Below are 17,300 nucleotides of genomic sequence, written 5' to 3'. Positions count from 1 at the left end.
GGCAACGAAGAATCAAGCTGCCTGAAGAACTTCCGTCTTTTTTCTTTTTTTTCTTCTTCTCTTTTTCTTCTTCTTCCTTCTGCTGCTTGTCTCTTATGGATGGCCTAATGGGCTTTAAGTGTATCAGTGAATTACCCGCATGATGGCGCGGGCTGGGCATCACCAGCTTACAATTACTACAACCGCTCTCAGAGTCTCCATCTCGACCCTCGAGACATCCTGGCCTTCACACCCTACTGGCGCCACTATCACAGCCGAATCCTTGCTGCTGAAAGTATGGCATCCGCTCAGTAGGCCCGAGATGCTGCTCTACCGCCACAGATTGGCTGGATGGCTGTTTCAGCCCGGCAGAGCATCAGAAAGGCTAGATATATACATACATCGTGTGGAGGAAGCACAGGTGCAAGGCGGACGAGAGGAGATGGATGAGAGCTATCACTATCATACAGCGTATTCCATGTCCTATCTATAAGGACTTGCCCCAATACATACATGATTAAAGGTGGTAGAAAACATAGAGGGCCGTTTCGACTCGACGAAGCGGTAGATGACTTCTCTCGCCTCGGGAACCCAATAGGAGACGGTCTTCCCCGTCATCGAGATGTTGGAAGTGCAGGGTAGTGTAGATTATCCAACAAGGAGCCATAGTTGTACATATGGTGTTTGTTGGTGATCTTGTAGACTAATACCAGCTCTGTCTAGAGAGCACGATATTGGCCGCCGAGGAAGGTCTCACTTGTGGCCAAAGCATGGATTCATTCACTGCTCTAAGGACCGCCAGACAGTAGTCGAACATCCGCGCAAGTCTACCCAAAGCGATACTTCGCCTATTTTAGGGATTTCAATTGTGCGATGACCGTAATAGCCCCGGGAGCGCATCGGTCCCAAGACCTGCTGGATGAAGCGGCAGGCTGAGCTCGTCATTGAGCCTGCAGAGGCCTCTTCCTTTTGGAGTGGAATCTAGGGGATATGTTAGTTACACCTTATATAGTCAAGAGAAAATATGGCACTCACTAAGATGCCCTATTCTGCGTCAAGGCTACGGCATTTCGAGAAACCGGTGTCCCTAAGTAGCCTAGAAAAGGCCACCTTCATAAGTTGAGAGGCTGAAGAGTCTTCGAAGGAAGAATATAGGCCGTAAACTGTAAAGAGAAATCTAAGTAGTAACAGACGGTGCCAGAAGATGAAAAGTAACAAGTTTGTCCATCGAAAAATGCAGAGTGAAGAGTGCATGTAACAAACAAGAGACGCGAGACGAGAAGCAAGTCGATAAAACAACTGTAAGATGCTCGTTCAAATGAGGTTTGTTATGGGGTGATGGGGATTATATAGAAGAAACATAATGTACAGTCAGGAAAAAGGAGTTACAAACGTTTTATGCAAAAAGATACACCTCGCCCAACGCTATGAGAAAGAGGGAAAAGCAAAGTGGACAAGAGGGCTGCAGACGGTAAGGCGGCCCGTCTATCAACTAACCAGATCCAGATCCCGATGCCTTTTTAGACTCTTTAGGTTGATCGGACTCCTTGGGCTGATCTGGCTGTGTCTCGGGCCCCTTTTTGTCGGTAGAGTCTGATGGGCCTGTGCTGGAGCTCGTCGAACATGAATTGCGATGGTTCATCAGCTTGTCCCAGGCGGACTTGATGAATCCCTGGCCCTTTTGTGCGTTGTCTGCTTTGTCGGTAGAGGACTTGGTTGAAGAACTGAGGGACATATGTTAGCTTAAGCTTGAAATATGCGGAGTGCGCTCGGCTGATCAGCTTACCCGTCTGGCTTCATGTCGTTAACGTTCATGATTCGTTTCGCGGTCTTGTCTCCCATCTCATCTGCGAGAACTTCAAGGATTGTTCGCTGGTTGGGAGTTAGAGATCTCGGCATAGTGACCTTGAATTCCACCTTCAAGTCACCATTGCCCGCTCTTCGGCCACCAAGCTTTCGCATACCCATTCCAGGCAAGGTAATTTTATCACCAGTTCCCGTTCCAGTGCCAACTCTGACCTTGGCCTCTCCGTCGAGTGTCGGAACGGTAACTTCACCTCCTAGCAGGGCGGTTGTGAGAGGTATGGCGGCAGTATATAGGACATCCGACCCAGATCGGTTGAATCTGCGGTCAGCGGCAACCCGTATGAAGACAAAGAGGTTTCCTCGCTGCGTGCGGGCTCCTGGCTCTGCCATGGGCGCATCACCTTCACCTGCAACCCGCAGCCTCATGCCATCCTCCACACCACCGGGAATATCAACTTTGACAGTTCGTCGTTCTCGGACAACGCCTCCACCACTGCATGTGTTGCATTCGGCGCCCCTGGGGATCGAAGACCCAGTTCCACTACACGCCCCGCATGTGCTCTGCATCTGGAAGCCCTGGATAACGTGGATCTGTGCTCCAGTTCCCCCACAGGTGCTGCAGCGTGATCGTTTCTTGCCGTCCTTCAAACCTTCTCCCTTGCATGAGTTGCATGTAACCAACGGTGTGATATTAATTTCCTTTGTGGTTCCCTTGGCGGACTCCATGAATGAGATGTTCGCCTGAACCTCGATGTCGTCTCCAACAGCAACGCTAGAGAAAGGGGACCCGTGTCCGCGTGGGTTGCGACCAGTAGCTTTCGCAAAGGCACCGAAGATGTCGTCGAAATTAATATCCGCAGAGAATCCTCCACCAAAACCGCCGCCGCTTCCAAAGCCGCCAAAGCCATGGAAGCCACCCGCTCCTCCAAATGGCCCACCACCAGCAGCGCCAGGGTTGAAGCCGCCATTCTGGTCGAACGCAGCGGACCCGTAGGTATCGTAAGCCTTTTTCTTCTCGGGGTCAGATAGAGTCTCGTAGGCGGTTTGGGCTTCGGCAAATTTGTCTTTGGCGTTGGGGTCTTTGTTTGTATCCGGGTGAAACTTCTTAGCCAGCCCGTAGTATGCTCGTTTAATTTCTGAGGCTGATGCATCTTTCCCAACTCCCAGGACATTGTAAGGGTTTTTTGCAGCTTCGGCGGGAGCAGTCGCATGGAATTTCTACATAACTTGTTAGCCCACTTTTGCCATTCAGCTTACGCAATAACCGGCTTACTCTTGTCGATTGATTCAATGACTGCGCATTCTTTGATCTAATGGCAGGCCTCTGGCTATTCCGCGTCTTGGAATCAGTCTGATATGGCCGTGACTGTACATGGCGGTTGACGTCCAGACATTGGCTTCTATACGGCCTCGATGTCCGCAGCAGACGGCAGGGAACAGAGGCTGCAAGCGGCAGCCCAGGCGCAGTGACACTCATGGAGAAGCAATTATAAAAGAGAATAGCTATATCAATTGTATATATCACTGAGATGAGAGGCCGTTTCTTCGTCTTCGACTTCTTCGTCGCCTTCTTCTCCTCGTCTTTCTCGTCTTTGTCTTTTCGAAGGTTCAAGAAAAAAAAACAGAGTTTCCCGGAGCTTCGGCAAAATACTTTCTCCAGTTCTGACTTGCTGACTAATAGATCGAAAAAACGACATCCAACCGGCAAATCTTGAGCATTTCGTCCGTCTTGCTCTTCTATCGTGTTCACTTTTCTCGTCAGCTAGGGGAATTGGTGGTCTTTGAAGGGCAGTGGAGTGTCTTTTTTTATTATTGCTTGTATTATAGTTAATTTGGCCATTGGTCGTTACCAGCTCGAATCGCTCTCTTCTTTCGTTTAGGCGACGCTGTTGAGAGGATGTTTCGGGGCATCAGCCTTCCGTTGAGAGCAGCTCTTCGCCGGAGCTCCCAGGATATCCGATATAGGGCCTACAATCCCGGGTTTAGACAGATCGCATTCTCACATTCAAATATTCAAGCTTCTCGATTACAGCTGTCGCGTGGCCTCTCCTCTACTCCAACCCGGCGAAAAGAGAAGCCGTCTCCACCGCAGCCGAAGAAGGAAAAGGATCAAGGGACCGATGCGGAGACAGAGCTCGAAGAGAAGATAAAACCGGAAGAACCCTCAGAGGGGAAGAATAAGCCAGATGAACCAAGCCCCATTCCGCCTTCAGAGAGCCGGTCTGACTCGAGACCGAGCCAGGGAAGTGGCTCTGTAGCTGGAGCTGGAGCTGGAGCGGGCGGAAGCTCAGGTAGCGGAGGCGGTGATGGGGGGAGGAGAGGGAAGAAAGGTTCTTCTGAAAAGGCGCTCCAGAAGCCGACTATACCGGATGTCTACCCACAAGTGATGGCGATCCCGATTGCTCGACGACCTCTGTTCCCCGGATTCTATAAGGCCATCACAATCAAAGATCCAAATGTTGTTTCCGCCATACAAGAGATGATGAAGCGAGGGCAACCCTACGTGGGAGCTTTCTTGTTTAAGGATGAAGCAGCAGATAAGGATGTCATTGACAACATAGACGAGGTTCATGATGTTGGTGTATTCGCACAAATTACGAGTGCTTTCCCCGTTCATGGAGACGAGAGTGGCCTTACCGCAGTCTTATATCCGCATCGGAGAATAAAGATGACCTCTATCCTCCCATCTCGTGATGGCTTGGCGAAAGAAGCCGGTAATCCGGAACAGTCGAAAGACTCGTCAGCCGAAAAGCAAGGCGACGTTGTGGCAAGTTTTGAAGAGGGAGCTTCCGAGCAAACTACAAAGGACGCCGCCCTATATGAATTATCGGCCTTTTTACGGAAATATCCCGTAAGCATAGTTAATGTGGATAACCTGGTTGAGGAACCCATCGACAAAAAGAGCCCTGTCATACGTGCGGTGACAAGTGAGATAGTCAACGTTTTCAAGGATGTTGCAAACTTGAATCCCTTGTTTCGCGACCAAATCTCTACCTTTTCCATGAGCCAGTCTGCTGGAAATGTGATAGAGGAGCCTGCTAAACTGGCCGACTTTGCTGCCGCAGTCTCTGCTGGCGAAATCAAAGAGTTACAGGACGTTCTAGAAACAATGAATGTCGAGGAACGTCTGTCGAAAGCGTTGGTTGTCCTGAAAAAGGAACTTATGAATGCCCAGCTTCAGTCCAAGATCTCAAAGGATGTTGAGGCCAAGATACAAAAACGCCAACGAGAATACTGGTTAATGGAGCAAATGAAAGGCATTCGACGGGAACTTGGTATTGAGTCTGATGGAAAGGACAAACTTGTGGAGAAGTTCAAGGAGAAAGCTGAAAAGCTTGCCATGCCTGACGTTGTGAGGAAAGTGTTCGACGAGGAATTGAATAAACTTGCACACTTGGAACCTGCAGCATCTGAGTTTAATGTTACCAGAAACTATTTAGACTGGATAACACAGATTCCATGGGGCAAACGAAGCGAGGAGAATTTCGGTATTAAGAATGCCATGAAGGTGTTAGACGAAGATCATTATGGACTGAAGGACGTCAAGGACCGAATCCTCGAGTTTATTGCTGTCGGAAAACTTCGTGGAACAGTTGAAGGAAAAATACTTTGTTTTGTTGGGCCACCCGGCGTTGGAAAAACGAGTATTGGAAAGTCGATCGCTCGTTCCTTGAATCGAGAATACTATCGATTCAGTGTTGGTGGTTTGACAGATGTGGCTGAAATTAAGGGCCACCGAAGGACCTATGTCGGAGCTCTTCCCGGCCGAATTATCCAAGCCCTCAAGAAATGCCAGACAGAAAACCCTCTCATACTCATTGATGAAGTTGATAAAATCGGAAGAGGACATCAGGGAGACCCAGCATCAGCTCTGCTAGAGCTTCTTGACCCAGAGCAAAATTCATCTTTCCTCGACCACTATATGGATATTCCCGTGGATCTCTCCAAAGTGCTTTTCGTTTGCACAGCCAACATGACGGACACTATTCCCCGTCCGTTGCTGGACCGAATGGAGCTGATTGAGCTCTCCGGCTATGTCGCTGACGAGAAAATGGCCATTGCGGAGCGATACCTTGCCCCAGCCGCCAAAGAAGTCAGCGGCCTAAAGGACGTGAATGTAAACCTTGAAAAAGAAGGCATCGAGGAGCTGATAAAATCGTATTGCCGTGAAAGTGGTGTGCGCAATCTCAAGAAACAAATCGAGAAGGTATACAGAAAAGCGGCATTAAAAATCATCCAAGGCCTACCGGAAGAAGAGGTGTCAGAGGAGAGCAAAGTTAGGGAAGAAGTGAGGGCTGAACAAGATGCCGCAAAGCGAGAGGCCGAGGCTTCAACTGAGGCTACTAGCCAAGCCCGGGAAGCTCCAAAGCTGGAAGCTGTTCAAGTTCCCTCAGATGTCCACGTCTCGATTGGGAAGGATAATCTAAAGGATTATGTCGGCCCACCTGTTTTTACTTCGGATAGACTCTATGATACTACTCCACCAGGCGTGGCAATGGGGCTCGCATGGACAAGCATGGGTGGCGCTGCGCTATATGTAGAATCAATTCTACAATCTGCGTTGACATCATCATCCCGGCCCGGCTTTGAACAGACTGGTAACTTGATGAACGTCATGAAGGAGTCTACAGTGATTGCATATTCCTTCGCTAAATCCCTTATGGCGAAAGAGTTCCCAGAGAATAAATTTTTTGACAAAGCAAGACTTCATTTGCACTGCCCTGAGGGTGCTGTCCAGAAAGATGGTACGTTCCCCACCCTGCTGGCCCTATTCTATTATTCCTAACAATGCCTTCCTTTAGGTCCTTCTGCTGGCATTACCATGGCAACTGCGCTTCTATCACTCGCCCTTAACAAATCCGTTGACCCTACTATTGCCATGACCGGTGAACTTACAGTAACCGGGAAGGTTTTACGGATAGGTGGACTGCGTGAGAAAACCGTGGCTGCTCGCAGGGCAGGAGCTAAAACTATTATATTCCCCGCAGACAATATGTCTGATTGGCTTGAACTTCCTGAGGTATGTTTCTTTGCGATTATTTATTTCCGAACGAGAACTAACTTTAAGTGTTCCCAATTAGAACATCAAGGAAGGAATAGAAGGCCATGCTGCTAGCTGGTATTCAGAAGTATTTGATATAGTGTTTGGCAATGTTGACCGACAAGTTATAAACCATCTTTGGGTCAAACAGCTTGCGGAACCAGAGAAAACCGATAAAACGATCCGGGAGGATGAAGATTAGCCCTTCTTTCATACGCATTTACTTACCTATATAGAGGCTCCTGTTTCCTTTTCATACCCTGTGATATATGTATTCCTCCTCCCCTCTACTGTTTTGCCCACTTCTTGGTCTCTTACGCATCGGTCGGAGTTGCGCTTGTGTTGTTTTTCTTCATTTTCTTCTTCATTGGTTTTCACCAAGGTCATTCCTTTATGCTAGGTAATGGACAGCGGACAGGTGGAATTCCCTTCGAGAAGAGGATATGAAAATAATGGGAAAGGGCCTGCTTACCCTGGAAGCGCAGCTTGATCTCAGCTCATATCGCTTGCTTACTGCTAGATATTTGCCCTTGTATATTAGCATTATGATAAATGATATCTATAGAATTACAATGTTTTATTCCGTTGAAGCCTCTCCGCGTCTACGACAGGTGGAGCCCGTCCAACAAGGTTTAAGCCTCAAAGTCTATCGGCCAACCTTAATTATGTATTTAAATTTTAAATTAGACTTAAACCAAATTCTATAACGGTTTGCAGAGATAAACATCGAAAAGCACACTTTTGAACTACTAAATAAAGAGAGTGGGTTACGACTACAGCAAAGAAAAACGATAAGATGCACCCTACACAGTTACTTGGAACGATATCCTTAACGTGCCAAAATCTTTTGGCAACCACAGTAATAGAGTTGAATTGAGCTTTTTAGGGTATAGTTCCATAACCGAGTCTAACACCAGAGTCACCACAGTTTAGTTCAGACTCAACTAAGGACATCTTTAAAGATAGCAGCCGCTTTCGTTTTTTTCAGCTGAGAAAGGATAAACGAAAGAATTATCCGTATAAAGTCGGTCAACTCTTCCTCATATGTTGAACTAAATGGGCCAAACTCTTGAATTTGGAGAAATGGAATACTTCCTCGAGCTGGGCTGACTTTCTGGCTGTTTGATGCAAAGATGTAATCAAGATACTTATTATCGTACGTCCCAATGCTAATGTGGAAAGTCAGATGATCCTGAGCTATCATAAAAGTATGGTATGTCCGCGCAGAGTTCTTCCACTAAAGCAGAGGCATTATTAGCAAAAAATTTTTATAAGAGGCTGCAGTATGACAGTCAAGGAGAGTTTACCGTTGTGTCCTCTTTATGCCGATTCCAAATGTAAGCGGCATGTTCCATTGACTGTTGAGCAAGAACGGGGACCCCATTTTTACCCTCGCCACGTGGCGCTCGTTTAGCCTCGAATATAATGGCTTCGCGGAGATCCTTGCCTGGGGACACACTAAAAGGAATACTGCCATCAATACGAGCCCGAAATTTTACTTCGTCCCGTAGATTTGACACATTTCTTAGGGGACCAAATTCGAATGTCGTTTCAAAAGAACCTGCCATGCACAGGGGTTTACCCCCAGCGGCTGCACAAGACTAGCTAGCCCCCTAGAAGGATAACCGCAAAATCAGTGACGAGAGTCTCTGTTGGCGTGCGGGGAAGAGGCTCATCATCCGCACGCTAACTACGGGGTGTTGGGCAGGAGATGGGCTGTCCTCAAGAGGAGAAGTACTAAGGTATCCCATATCGACATCTTCCATTTGGATATCTTCTAGGGAAAGATCTTCCACCGCAGCACCGTGGTGAGTTGGGCTTATGGGAGCCTGGTGACCATGTTGTTGCAAAGCATCGAAAAAGGGTCGTCGCCATCTCCACAGAACTCTCTAAGCGCGTATAAAGTAACATAAAAGTTTGTCGGCAATAAACTTGAGCTAGTGAACTCTGCTCTTTATTGGCTCTGAGAGCCAGTAGCTATGCCTAGCTGTACAGCTCGAAAAAGCGAGGGTAAATTTTTGGTATGATATGAAGCGGAAGAAGCAGTAACAGGTGGAAGATAAGAGTGCAAGGAGGAACGAGGACAGAAGACGAGAAGTAAGAGCGCGGGGTTTATAGGGGAAGGCCGGCGCTTAGGATGGTTGTCTGGCGAAGTTTCTAGTGAATGATTGGCTGCATTAACCGTTGGTTCTCCACCAGACAAGGTTAACAACTATCACGTGTTTCATTACTTTCCAAATCTTTCGTCCCTCATTCTTCCTATCCCTGTTCCTCCCTCTCCCTCTTGCTCTTCTTCTTCTTCTTCTCCTTCTGCATCATCCTCATCATCTTCTATCAACTTCCTATTATCGAAGAATTGCATACGTTTCAACTACATGCCAGTAGCCACGATGAATTTGGAGAGACCCGCATTCAAAACGCCGGAGCAAGTGAGCTTGGGGATGTAATGGCTCTTCAAGATCTATCTGTCATGCGCGCCAGACTCCTTTTCCTGCAGCTGGCTACAGAAAACAGAGGATCTCGAAGTGAAATGCATAGACGGCACACGCGATAAGGTAAATTTCCCGACTACTCCAGAGCTTTTAAAGGCCATCGGGAAGTGCGAGAGAGTTACCTATCCCGAAAAGCGCCTTGGTTTACCCAGCAACGGGGGATTCTCTGGCTTCATAGAGACAGGAGTCTTCCAGGTCTTTAAGGAGTTTCCAGTCGTCAAGTACAGTGAGTAAGTTAAATACCGGTATATCAAAGGCTTCTCCTCCTTATTGTTGCCTATCTCTCGTATCTCATATGATCCCATCTAATATCTCGGTTAGGCTTCATGGTCCAGTGTTTAGCAAAATTCGTGACTTGCTATATCAGTCATACCCTCGCATGATGGGACAAAGAATCTATTATGTTGAGACAAACCACTGGGTTTGCATAACAGTGGATCTCACAGGTGGGGTCGATCCGAAGCAGTCTCAGGACGATCCCAAGAGCTATCTTCTACGATCTGAATTGTTGGAGGTGTTTTCGATCTTTTACTGTCAAATGAATGAAATGACATGGAATTCTCGTATTGAGAAATACAAGCCTACCTTTAGATACAAAGAGGGGTTCCTCATGGTAAAATATTTTCCTTCCCCCTTTCGTGTGTCTGTTAAGCTTCTCTTTTTTCTCACTAATACTTGACTGAACAAAAGGCTACGGTCATGACGTTCATGTATGGAAAAGTTCGTGTCATTCAAGCGAGTTTAAAGCCATCGGAAACGTACCCAGTGCTTACGTTCACACTACGGGGCATATACGATCTCAATGCGGAAAAATATGACAAAGAAGTTGCCTATACTCTTATACAATGGATCCTGAGCCCTCCCAAGCCCGCAGAGGTGGATTAAGTCCTTGTGATGATTCGGAGGATTGAGATGTTTTACATTCGGTGCTGCTACCTTTAGTATTTTATCTTGTTGTCTGCCTCCTGACCTTTACAAACCCAGAGGCTGTAACTGTAGGTTATTTGTTTCCAGCGTGTTAAATACGAAATTCTATGCTACGACAACTGGAAATGCCGACTCTAGTAGTAGAATGACACCCTGATACTTTGATCGCCTATCTCTTTAATAGCCTAAGTTGGTGTTCTGCAGAGAAATTAGCCTTTTTTTCCCCTTCCTCTCAGTCTTGTACACGCGAGTGAAAGGAAGAAATATGTACTGATCGACGAGGCTCGTAAAATCCTTGAAAAGTACGATGAGGTCACTAGCCAGTGCGAGTGCGGGCCGCCGCAGCATCTCCCTCCAGCAGTTATAAACATCTTCCAGATGGATTAGACCGCCATAAAGGAGATTTTTCTTTTTCTCTTTTCTTTTCTTTTTCCTCCCTTTTCATCTCGGTTAAGAGTTCAGAGAGAAGACGAGAAGAGAAGGTCGAGAGAAGCCCAGGATTGTTCAAGGTAGGGCCACCTGTCAGAACGTCAAGGGCAAAACCAGCCAGTTAAAAAGAACGAACCTTAAACGTTCATCAGGGATGGTTACTGTTAGCTGTTACCTTCAGATGTTGCTCGGCTTGTATTTGTCGCCTGTCCGCTTCTTTTTGTGCTGCTGCTGTTGTTCCCATTCTGCTGATCAGCACCAGTCGACAGACAGGCTTGCCTTGGAAATAGTAATACATCGTGCGTGAGTGCTGGCGAGTTGGGTTGGTCAATTGGAGCCAGCACAAAGCAGCGCTAAGGAGAACTGTCACTAATGCAAGGTTAACGCAGGCAGCCCTATCCACGTCGTGCCCAACGATACCCTGGCTCCAACCCGCCCCTCAGCAGTCGCATGGGGGAAGTTAAAGTCGGTGGGTCGATGAGAAAAATTCCATCGACGAACAAGAAAGTAAACTTTTTTTCTTTTCCTTGGTTGCTGTGAAAGTTACTCCGTGAAGGTTTTTTTGTTTGTCCAAGGAGTCATAAGTAGGAGTAGATACGGTATCCGAAGGAAAATTCTGATACTGCTGTTGCCTGGCGCTACGAGGTTTTTTGGACTGAAACACACGGGCGAAGTCGTCTTTGATACACTGGAGAGGTGGCTGGGTGAGAGAGCTCGCGACAGGAGAGAGGGGACCAGAGAGACCAGGACTGGTTGTTATCCGCCTGTTCCCGCCTTGTAACTTTGCGGGAGGGAGGAACTGAGCCATGGATGCGGCCGTCTGATGGGCCGCTTTATCCATAAAAAGCCGGAGGAGGGCCTGCCTGTCGCCCAGGTCGGTTGTTTAGAGTCTGATCTTCTAGAAGTGCTCAGCCATCCCAGCGCATATGTGTGTGTGTGCGTATCTGCATAGCTATATTCTGCATCTGCGCCTGCAAACTGTAACCAACCGAGTGTCAACTACTGCTGGAAGGGCAGTCATCGACGGTCTCTTTGAGAGTAACCACCCAGTATCTATCAGGACCGACGACGGGGGCTCCCTTGGAAACCGAAAGCTTTTCGGCCATCCTGAGTCGCCATTAGCTCGCCGTCTGTCCTCCTGTCCGCAAGTTGTACATTTTCATGCCACACAGCAGACGTCGTCTCTCCTCCCTCCTCGCCCATCAGCCAGTCTCTGGCGTCCAGCTCGGTATGTCATTCGTGCGAGTTGTCTAACCTGCCTGCCCCTATCCTTCTCCCATGTCTCTCTGCGTGTCCTGTCCCTGCTCAGTGGCTGGACATTCTCCGTCGTCTTCTCCTTCTCCTACTCTTCTCCTGCTGCTTCTGCTGCTGTTCCTGCTTGTGTCGTGTCGTGTCGTTGTTGTCGTTTTCTTGTCGACGTCGAAGAAGAGGAAGCGGCAGAATCAAAAAGCGGTCGCCAAAACGGTCAACCGCCAGCCTCATTCTGAATTTTCACCTTCCGCCTTTTTTCGTCCCAACCGCAACCAACAACAACTACACACAACAACAACAACCACAGCGCTACACACAGCAACGACAGCAGCCAGCAACAGACAGGTCTTTTCCTTTTGATCCCCCTGCTAGATGAGAAGACTCTGCTAACCTCTGGCTGTCTCTTCGGCAGGTCGTCGTTCCAATTGACCTGCGTGCGGTCTCTGCGTGACGGGCAACAGTCCAACCAGGACCCTGCACATATTGAACTTTTCTCTTTTTTTTTTTTTTTTTTTATTTTTTATTTTCTAATTTCTCTACCCTCCTCTCCATCTTCCCGCGGTTTATTGATATTGCTATTATTATTACGATGAATCCTCCTTGCCTGCTCTAGTTACACGAAGGAAAAGCAGCCCTCTCGCTTCTCCGCTGCTGGCTGGCTGCATGTAAAAGGCCCTTTTCTCGTTTGCCGCTGGAGGACCAAGGAGCCAGAGCCTCCAGCCGTACCGTTCGCACCTGGTCGACAGGCTCTCCAACCCCCCCTCCCGCCTCGCCGGTCTTTTCTTATGGACATTCCGCGCTTGTCCAGCCAGTCATCCAGGTCAGCTGTTACGCTGTCGAGCCCAAGCTCGCCTTGCGTCGTGCTGCATGGCCATCTCAATTGCCGACGCACCAGGCCCATTCTTGTACCCATTCTTCCTCATGCCTGACCTCAAGGCCGCTCCCCCGGTCAGGCACAGCTTGTTCCACCGCCTTGGACTTCGTAGCTGGCTGGGGAGGGACGGCGAAGGCATCGAATCTCACTCTCAGTTCATTGCTCGAGAATTGAGCCGCCAGCGCCTAGCGGGTCTTCCTTCTTCAAGTGCAAAGCGTGTTCACGATGATGTTGAAAACGACGTCAACTACGATGATGATATCGACGGTGTCACTTCCGTGGCAGACAGTGAGCAACTAGGGAGCTCACTCCCTCAGCCCAGTCCGTCGAACGTCACCGTCGGTTTACCTAGAGCCCCAACCTTTAAACGACAGAATTCGGAGCGCCGCGACCACCTCACACCTTCGGAGTCTGGTCTAGGCCACAGACGGGCCTACTCTGCCGACCGTCAGGGAGACATCGGACCATGTAGAACGAACTCCCCACTCCCGCCTTATTCTCCCCGGAACTCTGTGCCAGATTTACCCACGAAGAACTATGATATATCTGCTCAGGCGTCTCCCACTTTGATTAACGACGAACCGTCCCCACTTCAGCAGGACCCTGAACAGGGGCAAGGACAACCCCAAACTGATTTAGCTTCGGAATATGGACCTCCCTCTGAAGGCACTATCGATAACGAACTAGAAGCGGAACTTGACAAGAAATGGATCCTTAACCTTAGTATGAGGTTCAGGGACAAATCTGACCGTGAAAAGTTTTTCATTACTTACGCTGAGGCCCCGAACAGATGGCGAAAGGTCACCGTGTCCTGTGATTACCGTAATGCCGAACCCGACTCGCTAGAATCTGATCTGAAAAAACTGCAATACCACCGTGAAAAAAATGCCCATATATACGAATCCATCCGCGAGTCTATCGATGAGATTCAGTTCTATGACACTGTCACCAACCTCAAACTGGAAACTCGAGATGGCCGTCTCCATGTTCATGTTACCGAGGATGTGAACGAAGTCATCATTTTCCCTCCAATCTCCAGCGTCGAATATCTCAACCCCCTGTTTATCCCTGAAAGCGAACTAGACTTTGATTCCCATTTATCTGGTTTTGTTTACCGAGTGAAGTACCATGGAAAGGACTACGTGAAGAAAGAAATCACTGGCCCCGACACCGTCGAGGAATTTTTATACGAAATCAACGCCCTTCATGCCCTTCTCGACTCTACCAACGTTATCAATTTTAGAGCAATCGTTGTCGATGACTCCGGAACCTTGGTTAAAGGACTTTTGATAGATTATGCGGAACAGGGTGCCTTGGCCGACTTGTTTTACGACTTTAAAGGTGAACTGTCTTGGAAAAGGAGAGAACGCTGGGCGAAACAGATCATCAAGGGCCTCGGGGATATTCACGAAGCTGGCTTTGTCCAGGGAGACTTTACCGTATCCAACGTTGTCGTGGATGAGCACGATGACGCAAAAATAATCGATATCAACCGCCGAGGCTGCCCGATTGGATGGGAACCACCAGAGTTTGCCAAAAAGTTGGAAAGTAAACAAAGAATATCCATGTACATTGGTGTGAAATCGGATCTTTATCAACTTGGGATGACGCTTTGGGGCCTTGCCATGGAAGAAGATGAACCAGGAAGGCAGCCTCGACCTCTCCTCATCCCGGAGGATATGAAGATCCCGGCTTATTTCAGGAGAATAGTTGACATTTGTCTCAGCGAAAGACCACAGGGCCGTTTATCCGCTAAGGACCTCCTCGCCTTGTTTGATGATCAAGAAGAGGAAGATGATTTCCCTGTTCCTGGAGCCGAGATACCCCGATACGCCCCCATGCAGAATCTCAACGGTGTGTATCCGGGACACCCCCACACCAATTACAACTACCAACTAAACTCAATGTACATGGACCAACACCCCAAGAGTATGCACTATGCCCCTGTGCCCACGGGAGATCGCCTCCGCTACCAACACATAGGAGTTGAGCCTGTGATAATGCCGCCGTCGAGGAATAGCCCTGATTTCCACTGTGTGAACAACAACTTACAAACCGCTCACCATCATGGCGAACATGGCATTCCCGAATCTCCCCATGCACTTGATCATAATGGACAGTTTCTACCACCTGGAGGTCACTGGGCGAATGGACACCATCCAGTACCTTACTATAATCCTGCCTTTGTTAGACCTGCTCTAGCTTCGCACCATGCCACTCTGGGGTTATCCGAACTGGAGCTCTTGGATCGCCAGGATAGAGAGACGGAATCTGACCCTCGATTCGACGATTTTGGGCCTACTGACCTCCCGCCGCATTCTGAAAGTGGATACACCATTGACGAAGATTATGTCCATGAACTGCAAGGCCATGATGAAACCGAACCCTCGTACCTAGTGGATGACCATTATCCAGCACCTAATCAAGCCCATATTCCCCTCGATTCTCTCCCTACCCCTGAAGATCATGACGAACCCCAGCTGGATTACCTTGATGAGGTTACGGACGCCAATCAGGCAGATTCGCTAAATGGCCAGGAAGAAAATAGTTATGCTGAGCCAGTGTTTGATCTTGAGGATCTTTCAGCTTCTCAACTACCAATCAATCCGGACTTCATGAAGACCGCCAATCCCGACCTGCCTACATTTGCGGGTTACGACTATTTTGATATCTCCCCATCTGAAACTCCATTAGAATTGCCAGTTTCCAACGATACCCTCCTCACCTCTGGTTTACCGATCAACCCTCGACACAGTGTGCCCGAGTTCAAACCCATGTCCTTGAATAAGTATGGCGATGATGATTTCTTATCTTCAAACTTGCCGATTAATCCGGCTTATATCGATCCTTTAGACCGTGACATCTCTCCACGCGATCGAATCAAGGAGGTCTCTCGCGACGACACAGGCTCCGCTATACCCGGACTCCAGGTCACATTTCAAGGTGATCTCTTCCGTTCAGCGCTCCCTATCAACCCCTGCCACAGTACGCAAGCGTTTGAAAATTACAGGAATACACCATCGCGTCCTGATCAGTTGCCAAAAAACCTTGGTACTCCTAAACTAGAATACATTTCTAAGCGAAAGATATCTAAAAATACAAACATTGGTACCCTTGCGTCTTCTGATGCTTCGCGCGTTACCTCTAACGATCTACTCACGTCTTTGCTGCCGATTAATCCACAATTTTGCTGCCAGGATCTCAGCGCTCCCCTGTCATACAATGACCTTTTTACATCTACTCTACCGATTAATCCTCGCTATAAAGGCCAAGATATCAGACACCTGAGGAACTTGGGTTGTCATGTCCGCCCTCGTTCCAGCGCAAAACACCCTCCCGCTATCCCAGAGCCTCTTCGCCAAATACCCCCACAGCAACAGTCTTCCGCCTCATCTCGGGATGACCTTTTTCTCTCAATTTTACCAATAAACCCTCAACGCCAAGATCCGCAACCCGAAATTTTCACTATCTCCGTTTCTGAAGGGGCCAACGGTGATCTTTTGTCGTCAAAGCTGCCAATTAATCCGGCCTTCTCTCACCCAACGACTTTGCGGAGAATGATACCTAGCTCCCAGAAGCTAAACAAGGCAACTACAAATACCCCTCCTACTGAACTGTTTACGTCAGTACTACCTATCAACCCGGCTGCTCGCATTTGATTATTCAACAACATAGACGAGCTCGACTCAGAGTCATTTACCATTTAAAAATGCGGGGAACCACCTGTTCTCCGTTCCAAAACCATTACAACAAAAATGCCACTTTTTCCCACTTCGACACTTGTATTTGATACTGAATGTTATCTAATTTCAGTCCATTTATTGCATCATTTAGTAGGAGGAGCGCGGTGTTTTCCTTTTCCTCTATTGTTACCCATTTCGTTTGTTTCTCCTTTTTTCGTTTGTTCTTCCATTTGTCGTTTCGTTTTATCGTTTGCTCATTGATTTAATGTTGATGCATTTATGTCTTACTTCTCTGCCCGTTTTTATAAATCAGCCATTTTTTCCAGCCATTTATTTATTTCTTCCTATATACCCTATATAATGACCTGTCTACGCTTTTCATACTCGGCAACGACCAAGAAAACAACAAAAAGCAAAAAAAAAGGAATGCAAAAAGTTTTTCAGCTATCCCCCACTTAGCACATTGATATATGCAGATTTTGGCGTCCCCCTGGATTCTTGGAGTATTCCCTTTTTATGTGCCTCTTCGATTTTATTTTCGAGTTTGAGTACAGTACATAATCTACTTGTTTAACGAATGATGACATGGGTATGACTTTATTACCTAGGGAGACAGAGGAACCCAGTGATGGTGCTTTGTTTGCTTGTGCCCCTCTTGTACGGAGTATCTTTGCAATTTTTGGCATGCATGGGGCTTGTCTTCTCAGGGGGTTTTTTTCATCTATTTTGGATATTCAAGCTTTTATGTCCTGAAACGGCGCTGGGCTGTTTGTATACGAAATGATACATTAGTTATGTCTCAATCCAAATCCAGCTGA

General features: G+C 47.8%; 6 protein-coding genes across 6 annotated transcripts; 3 read left to right on the top strand and 3 right to left on the bottom strand.

The window, feature by feature from the left end:
- Nucleotides 1-93: 93 nt before the first annotated feature.
- On the bottom strand, nt 94-494 carry MGYG_07559 (hypothetical protein; the record flags this gene model as incomplete). Its single annotated transcript, XM_003170269.1, has 3 exons — nt 94-104; nt 238-334; nt 381-494. The coding sequence occupies 3 exons, from the start codon at nt 492-494 to the stop codon at nt 94-96; spliced, it is 222 nt and encodes a 73-aa protein (XP_003170317.1).
- Nucleotides 495-1,471: 977 nt separating this feature from the next.
- Nucleotides 1,472-3,262, bottom strand: MGYG_07558 (chaperone dnaJ; the record flags this gene model as incomplete). The annotated part of the gene is made up of 3 exons (XM_003170268.1): nt 1,472-1,703; nt 1,766-3,003; nt 3,059-3,262. The coding sequence occupies 3 exons, from the start codon at nt 3,260-3,262 to the stop codon at nt 1,472-1,474; spliced, it is 1,674 nt and encodes a 557-aa protein (XP_003170316.1).
- Nucleotides 3,263-3,682: 420 nt separating this feature from the next.
- On the top strand, nt 3,683-7,028 carry MGYG_07557 (ATP-dependent protease La; the record flags this gene model as incomplete). The annotated part of the gene is made up of 3 exons (XM_003170267.1): nt 3,683-6,530; nt 6,588-6,805; nt 6,867-7,028. The coding sequence occupies 3 exons, from the start codon at nt 3,683-3,685 to the stop codon at nt 7,026-7,028; spliced, it is 3,228 nt and encodes a 1,075-aa protein (XP_003170315.1).
- A 738-nt stretch (nt 7,029-7,766) lies between these two features.
- On the bottom strand, nt 7,767-8,737 carry MGYG_07556 (hypothetical protein; the record flags this gene model as incomplete). The annotated part of the gene is made up of 4 exons (XM_003170266.1): nt 7,767-8,063; nt 8,134-8,427; nt 8,488-8,585; nt 8,629-8,737. 4 exons carry the CDS (start codon nt 8,735-8,737, stop codon nt 7,767-7,769), a joined length of 798 nt encoding a protein of 265 aa, XP_003170314.1.
- Nucleotides 8,738-9,216: 479 nt separating this feature from the next.
- MGYG_07555 (hypothetical protein) lies at nt 9,217-10,203 on the top strand (the record flags this gene model as incomplete). Its single annotated transcript, XM_003170265.1, has 4 exons — nt 9,217-9,255; nt 9,334-9,548; nt 9,640-9,931; nt 10,009-10,203. The coding sequence occupies 4 exons, from the start codon at nt 9,217-9,219 to the stop codon at nt 10,201-10,203; spliced, it is 741 nt and encodes a 246-aa protein (XP_003170313.1).
- Nucleotides 10,204-12,792: 2,589 nt separating this feature from the next.
- MGYG_07554 (TKL protein kinase) lies at nt 12,793-16,458 on the top strand (the record flags this gene model as incomplete). The annotated part of the gene is made up of 1 exon (XM_003170264.1): nt 12,793-16,458. The coding sequence occupies one exon, from the start codon at nt 12,793-12,795 to the stop codon at nt 16,456-16,458; it is 3,666 nt and encodes a 1,221-aa protein (XP_003170312.1).
- Nucleotides 16,459-17,300: the final 842 nt, after the last annotated feature.

This window comes from Nannizzia gypsea, genomic scaffold, assembly GCF_000150975.2.
Source record: "Nannizzia gypsea CBS 118893 supercont1.7 genomic scaffold, whole genome shotgun sequence".
NCBI classification, from domain to species: domain Eukaryota; kingdom Fungi; phylum Ascomycota; class Eurotiomycetes; order Onygenales; family Arthrodermataceae; genus Nannizzia; species Nannizzia gypsea.
Note: the sequence above shows the minus strand (reverse complement) of the source record. Positions and strands in the feature narration are given on the sequence as shown.